The sequence below is a fragment of the Uranotaenia lowii genome, chromosome 3 (assembly GCF_029784155.1).
Source record: "Uranotaenia lowii strain MFRU-FL chromosome 3, ASM2978415v1, whole genome shotgun sequence".
Taxonomy (NCBI): Eukaryota; Metazoa; Arthropoda; class Insecta; order Diptera; family Culicidae; genus Uranotaenia; species Uranotaenia lowii.
This window is the reverse complement of record NC_073693.1, coordinates 54,070,788-54,078,062: the sequence shown is the minus strand read 5'-3', so window position 1 is coordinate 54,078,062 and position 7,275 is coordinate 54,070,788. Positions and strand designations below refer to the sequence as shown.

At 38.5% G+C, this 7,275-nt stretch overlaps 1 protein-coding gene across 1 annotated transcript; it reads left to right on the top strand.

Annotated features, from left to right (window-relative positions):
* The first annotated feature begins 4,826 nt into the window (after positions 1–4,826).
* Positions 4,827–6,839, top strand: LOC129754905 (mitochondrial carrier homolog 2-like). The gene is made up of 5 exons (XM_055751168.1): positions 4,827–5,073; positions 5,206–5,290; positions 5,354–5,927; positions 6,018–6,128; positions 6,210–6,839. Exons 1-5 carry the CDS (start codon positions 4,951–4,953, stop codon positions 6,262–6,264), a joined length of 948 nt encoding a protein of 315 aa, XP_055607143.1. The 5' UTR covers positions 4,827–4,950; the 3' UTR covers positions 6,265–6,839.
* The last annotated feature ends 436 nt before the right edge of the window (positions 6,840–7,275 follow it).

The following is a 7,275-nucleotide window of genomic DNA, read 5'->3' as shown; positions in this document are numbered from 1 at the left end:
GAACTTCAACCAGTACGCCAAAGCCGCTCGTGATCTTCATTTACATTTTCAATTCAGAATTAGAGACGAATAAATAGAGTTTTTTTGCTGCTGTCTAATCTTTAGATTCTAAATAGTGTTCTCTCTCATGTATCCCCTTATCTATCTTTCGTTCACTTTTTCTTATTTGATCAACTTCCTCTAATCATCTGTCTCTAGTATTATGTTTTCTGCTTATCATTTTTTTCCAATCTTCAGTCTGCTAGTTCGCTTTCAATCGGCTACTTCTCCCTTCATTTATTTATCCTTACCCTTGCATACAGTGTTCTGTCTCCTTATCACCTTTCTCATGTCTCTTTATTCCTGTATTCTGTTTTCCGCTCTCTGCCTTTTTATATGAAGACTTCGAAAGTGATGCAAGATTTCATAAATAGCTATAACTAAAAAAAATAAAAATAATCTTTTTCCAATTTATGACTATTCTTTGATCATCAACATTACTTTCATAAAACTCCGATTTTTATAGCCCTTCTTCTCCGCAGTTTTCAATGGAATACTGATGACATACCAAAGCGAATACGAATTTAACTGCGGTTGTAATCATCTAAACTATTCAATTTATTCTCTCTGTCACTGAAATCGATTAGAGCTGAAATACTGAAAGTGAACGGAATACCGTTCGCTTTTCTGTACGGTTCCATTTAACTGTTGCACTGGCCTAGGAAGTAGAAAGAATAACTGTTCAATAATCAAACCACATCAAACGTAGCTTTTCACAATCGGAAAATAAATCCAAGGTAACCTTCAAGACTTACTTCATCTTCGTTCAATTTCCAATGTTTTACATTTCTTCAAATTGTATCTGAATTTACAGTTTCATATTATATCTACTATTGTAGAATTGCTTCATTTGCACAATCCAAAAGGCTTGCGTCCAAATTGCATTCAAAGGTATTCTATCACATTTTTCATTGGAGAAAGGTGAAGCGTCAAGTTATTACAAGCACCTTAAACCATGTACCCATTAAGATCTTTTACAAACGAGCTGCTGAATATCTCTTTTCCACTGACTCCTTTCAAGTTTGTTCTATCAAAGGCTGATATGCCTATCATATTGCCTTTCTCGTTTTAACTGTTTTGCGCCTGTCTGTTTTCTTTATTCACAAGAACAAACGCCCAAGAATTTATCGATATTTAAATAAAAGGTTTTAAACTAGAGTTTTAGGCGTTTTCAAGATGTTGTTTTTCTCAATACTTATTTAGTTTTCTATATTTTAGGTTCAGATTTAATTTTCATAACATATGCATTATTCGTTCCTTTCCTATTCGTCCAATTTTAAAAACTCCCCATTCCTTAAGTGAATACGTTTAAATGTTTGAAATCCCATGAGCTCAGTTTCTGTAGCCTTTTTCTGAAATTATCAATTCATCATTCTGCCATCATGCTTATTCTTTTTCTTTCAACTTACAATATTTTTTGATTTGACTAAATTTATTTTAGCACCCTTTTTTCGACGTAATTTAAAGTTGACTTGTAGCTAGCATTTCTTTCACTAAGTTCTAAGCACACTCTCAGTGTCCTTAAACATCTTCCCACTTTCTCAGTTAACTTTCATACATAAATAAAGCGGCATCCAAACACACTTCACTAACTGGAAGGCAAGCGGTTTCCCAACACGCTTGTTCTCCCTTCTTGCTTTTTTCGATCTGACAAGCTGACTTCCAGCATGCTTGTTTCCAAGGAAGGCAAGCGAACCACGTTTTTTCTCTTCTTCCCAAAATTCTACTAACGGACTTTTAGCACGTTTTGATTACTGATATCCAAGCGGACTCTCAACGCGCTTGTATTTCCATCGTTTTTTTTCCTTTCAAATGAACCAGCAGGGGATCCCCAGCACGCTAGGCTTATTCGAAAACAAACGGACTCTCAGCGCGCTTGCTCTTTAATAAGGTTTACCAGCGGACTCCCATCACGCTGTTTTTTTTTAACGAGAGGCAAGCGAACTCTCAACGCGCCTGCTCTCTCAAAATTCTACTAGCGGACTCCCAACACGCTTTGTTTACTGATGGACAAGCGGACTCTCAACGCGCTTGTATTTCCATCACTTTTCCTCTTTCAAATAAACCAGCGGACTCCCAGCACGCTATATATTTATAAGCACAACAGCCTCTCTCGGCTCTCTAGCTCAAGCGGACTCTCGTCTCGCTGTTCTTATTGCCTTCAGAAAAAAAAAACAAACACTTTCACAACACAATTCACTGATTTTCTATATAATTAACGATTAAACCCTCGTGAAAGAGTGATTTCCTTCATTGTTTTTCTTCTCCTTTGCCGATTGCGACAAAACTGTCACGGTCGCCAATGTGCAGGCTTAAATTACCAGAGGGAAATCACCCTTAACACGAGGGCAGTACAATACCGGTAAACACGTCTTGTCCGATCAAACGTTGCTACACGAGAGGACGCATCGACGGTTGCGCAGGAATCATGCAGCTACACTGAACTAAATCTGGCTATAAAGAATATCGGAAATTCCAATGCTTTTGCACTACTAGAAAATCCAATACTTTTTACCAGTACTAGAAAAAATTTATTCTATTGAAATGGTTGAAGGATTGATTTCATTGGAAATTCCGATAAATACAGTAGTGTGGCAAGTTGATATGATTTATTATTTTTGCAGATGAAATGAAACGGTATCGTGGGGTCCAATGAAACTTACTAATGTTTATTTTGCTAAAAATTTGTTTTGCTTTATTTTACTTACTTTCCTTAAATTTAGTTTTTTTTAATTAATATATATACCGCATCCTCCATATCATGCACTTTTGGATGTTCGCCGTACTTTCAATACAGCTGGTGTTTCTTTCTGTGTTGCATCGCTCATTGCCGTGTGGTGGTATCCATAAAATATGGTTAATGGACTTTTGTTCTGGAATGTATTTTAACACTATTACTTTTCCTTCAAAATAATTAAACTATATGAACTTACCGACGAAATATGTACATCCTGACGTATTGCGATGTAAAAAAAAAGTCCTCTCATCAAGCGGGATGTTTTGATTGAGCCACACGAAGCTGCGAATAAAGTTTTCCCCTCACATAGATCGTCTTCTTCTTGAGCTGCAGAAAAAATTTCATCGAGCGAAATAAAATAAAATAAATCCTGCTATTTCCGCATTTATGGATTCTGGAATAAAAATAATCACAATATTTCATTGCATTGCAGATCAAAATAAACTACTTACCAGTATTTTGGATTGAGCTTTGAAAATGAACAATGATTAATTTACGAACGAATAATCTTCCTTTTTAGAATCGATATTATTTAAATGGTTTAAATTTGATAAAAGTTATTGGATCTTCTTATGCATTTTACTACGGGTGACTGCCTTATAGAATTTATTGGATCTTTTAGTAGTTTCAGACGGATTTTTATCAACCAAAACCAAGTGCTAGAATTTATTGGATTTTCTTTTACTTCTCATTAGAAATGCTATTATCTTTTATCAAGACCCTAATTTATAGAAGTTATTGGATTGACCCGATATATTATATAGCCCGATTTTGTTGAGTGTAGTCTGGTAGTGTGTGTGACGGCTCATCTCGCTAAATTTGAAATACTCAGAGCCCGGCTACCTTTTACTCAGACGTCGCCACATGTATGAAGCAGCGGACGGCTGATCTTAATTAACTCAAATATCAGCGGAAAATTTACTCAGACGTCAGAAAATTCGGCACTCAGAGAACTCGAGTGCTGGAAGGCGACAACATGAGTAAATGATGATCAGTTTGTGCGAGGCGGTCGGACTTGGTTGTTTTCGTGCAGCAAAAACTAAAAAATGTACATTGTGAATATTCATTCTAAAGGTAATTTCTAGCTATTAATCCGATATTATTTTTATTACAGGGTTTGGTGACGAAGGTGGTCCAAATACAATTGGCATAACGGCATAATGGGTCCCGGGAGACGAAACCCGACGGGCGAAAAAAAATAATTTTTTTTTAAATAAAATATGTATGCACAACATTTGGACTTTTGTTATTCAGCAAATCAACAAATCCATCATTTGTCTAAAAAATAATAACTATTCTAGCATGGAAAAAGCGGTCAAAAACCGCTTCAGAATTATTCGCGCATTCTGAGTAACCATGGCTCAGTTGTTGCGAAAAGGGCTGTTAGAGCATCTGTATTCGTGGTCTATTCTTGGGTCTAATTTATACAAGAATTGAACCAAAGAAATTAGATCCGATCCAATGAAAAATCTGGCAACTGCACTCGTGTTCCATTAACTGTCAAACGGTTTAGAACTGCGTCAAATTGGATCCAAATCTCATCAGTTTTGGATCAATCCTTATACCAGCTCTTAAAAAAGATGAGTTGAAACTGGTATAATGGATGCGAACATGCGATCATATTGTTTGGAGTCAGAGGGGTGCAAGTGTCATTCTTGGGATCAGAAGGGTGCAAGTGAAAAATATCAAAAAAGTAGGTCGCCGTTTCAACATAAATATCGCAAAAACTTAGGTTTTTCTTTCAGAATCACTCATTTTAGATCTCTTGAGACACACTCCATCGAAAATTGAGTAAAAAAAGCGATTCGATAATTTTGATTTAGAGAAAAAACTTTGAGGTCCGTTTTCTCGAAATCATCATTTCGGCACTTGCACCCCTCTGATCCTAAGCGCCTAAATTGTGAACGATTACAACTATTTTCAAAAATTGGCGCTTGCCGAAAAGTTAAAAAAATGCTGCAGCGAATTTATATTTGCCTCACTTTTAGTTTTCCGTGCCTGCCGCAGAGTTCGGAAACACTCATATTCGAGGTTCAGCTTTCATCAGTGTAGTAAAGTGAGAAAGATTTTTTTCGCGAGGAAAATTATCGCGATACTTTTTCCGCTGCTGCTCGCATTATCCATCATCATCACATAGCAGAAACTGGCCACCGGTTACAAGCGGCTGCAGGAAAATGGACTGGCAACGCGAGGACAAGTACGAATACGACCAAGACAATGAGTGGATCCGGTTCGGGCTCCGGTTGGGAGTCACCACGGCGCTACATCCGTTCGAATACGCCAAAGTGCTGATGCAGGTTAGAACCAATGGGATGGAAAAATAGGGTGGTGGAAAGCAAATAAGAAGTGCTGAACTTTGATCGTCGTTGTGATGTTTCTCAAGGTTCCGATAACATCTGATAAGCGCATTATACATTATCTATTTTTAGATCGGATTTGAGCCGATTGCTCCCGTTCCAGGAAGGACACTTTTCGGCAGGCCTACTATGATTCTACCCAATGTTTTTAAATATGGTAAGTATTGATTGGTTTGAATTTTCGAAATTCTCAGAACTAATTTGCTCTTGAATATTCCAGCACAATTCATCAAAGATGTTGATGGTTTTAGTGGTTGTTTCAGGGGTTTAAGCGCCAAGATCGTCGGTAACATGCTGAGCGCTTATTACAGCGAGAAGGTAGCCGACGAAATGGGTTTGGAAGCAGCACCGACTGACAAGTGTTCGGATTCTGCTGCGCCAACTCCGGAAGAAGACAGCGAGCAACTGGACAAACAATTCAGGAAGCAACTGAAACGGAACGTTGTGGTGCACACGGCTGGGGTCGTCATTTCACATCCGTTCCACGTGATATCCATACGGATGATGGCTCAGTTTGTGGGCCGAGAGAAAATCTACACAGGACTGTGGCAATCAATTCGGGAGATTTGGTCCCAAGAGGGAATTGCAGGGTTTTTCGCTGGATTCATGCCCCGGCTTATTTGCGATTTGGGTTGTCTCGTTATTTCAAGTTCGGCAACCTATCTGGTCAGCAAGTACCTTGTCCGGGAGCGGGAGGGCCGAGTTTACGTTTCAAGCATTTCTCAGTTTGTGGTATCGAGTATGTTCTATCCTTACCACGTGGTATCAACCAGCATGATCGTTAACGGATCTAGGTGAGACTATAGGATAGAAATCGGTTGTTAATTTTGTTTTTGTATTGAGGAGTTTGAGAAATTGTATATTATCTATTTTTATGCTTCCAGACTGAAGGCAGGATCCATGCCATTTATGGAACAGTACAGCGATTGGAGAGACTGCTTTTCTAAGCTTAAAGCCGCCGGTCAACACAAACGGGGAAACTCGCTGTTCTTTAGGTGAGTTCTTCCGAAATCCAGACGTGTTCTCATTCGCTATCGATCGATGTAAAATTCTAGAATTTCTTTTTTTTCTTACAGATATACCTCACGCTCTTTGACTAACAGTTATGAATCGAAAAAACTGATGAACTAGCTCCAATGACAAAACCGTGGGATCAAACGCCACGCTCGCAAGCTGGAACGAAAAAGCTACCGCCAAGAGTAGTCTGAGTTAGTCAGATTTAGCCCCTTTGTGCTTGCAAGATAAGTATCAATTCAAGTGACAAACATTTATTCCATTTACTAAATAATCGAATCGAGAATGCACATGTTAATCCCCTATTGAAAGATATATACTTACCTATAATTGAGCCTCCAAACTGATTACCGTTAGGAGATTTTGTTGAACTTCTTTTATTAGAATTTAAACAATTTTAGTGGTCGCATTTATTCAGCTCTACGCAACATGTTTTAAGAGGTTGGACCACAACTCATGGTTTCAAGAATTAAACAAAACACCTGCCAAAAAGTCTTCGTGTAGAGCATTCGAATCATTTTAGGTGATCTTAGAGTTTTGTTTCTTGTTAGCAAACTACACAACTTGTTCTTTATTTCTGTTTGAGCCGGACTCTTTTTGTTATGAAATTGTGCAGAATTCTCAAAAAGGCAGCGCTTCATGAGCTGTAGCATTGTGAATTTAAAGATTTTCTCCTCCGATTCATGGATTAATTACAGTTGTTGTTTTTTTAGAAAGAAATCCTTTGTATGGCTGTTAACAACTGCTCGTTCACTTTGAGACTTATCTATAGACTGTGCCCACCTGAAGATAAAGGGTGGCTAACCGCAGTTATAGTGACGCCAACGTACTCAAATCAAACCAGCATCAACAATAATAAACAATTGGACTAGCTCCGCCAAACTTAGATTTTTTTTTTTTTTTTTAATGATCCCGCGCCGATCCTCCGGTGCATAGGGCCGTGGTAAAAGACCTCCACTGTTGACGATCCGGAGCCAGCGTCTTCACCTGGTCCCAGTCAAGATTCTCGTCGACAGTTCGGATTTCAGCGGCTAGGCTTCGCCGCCACGAATTTCTGGGTCTGCCTCTTCTTCGATGACCTTCTGGATTCCAATCTAGCGCCTCTCTGCAAATCTCGTTTTCATCTCT

Bases quoted from the DNA above. Each gene is read 5' to 3' on its own strand.
- LOC129754905 (XM_055751168.1), top strand. From the start codon at position 4,951: ATGGACTGGCAACGCGAGGACAAGTACGAATACGACCAAGACAATGAG. The intron at 5,074-5,205 runs GTTAGAACCAAT...ATCTATTTTTAG, and splicing joins ACGCCAAAGTGCTGATGCAG to ATCGGATTTGAGCCGATTGC. The intron at 6,129-6,209 runs GTGAGTTCTTCC...TTTTTCTTACAG, and splicing joins GGAAACTCGCTGTTCTTTAG to ATATACCTCACGCTCTTTGA.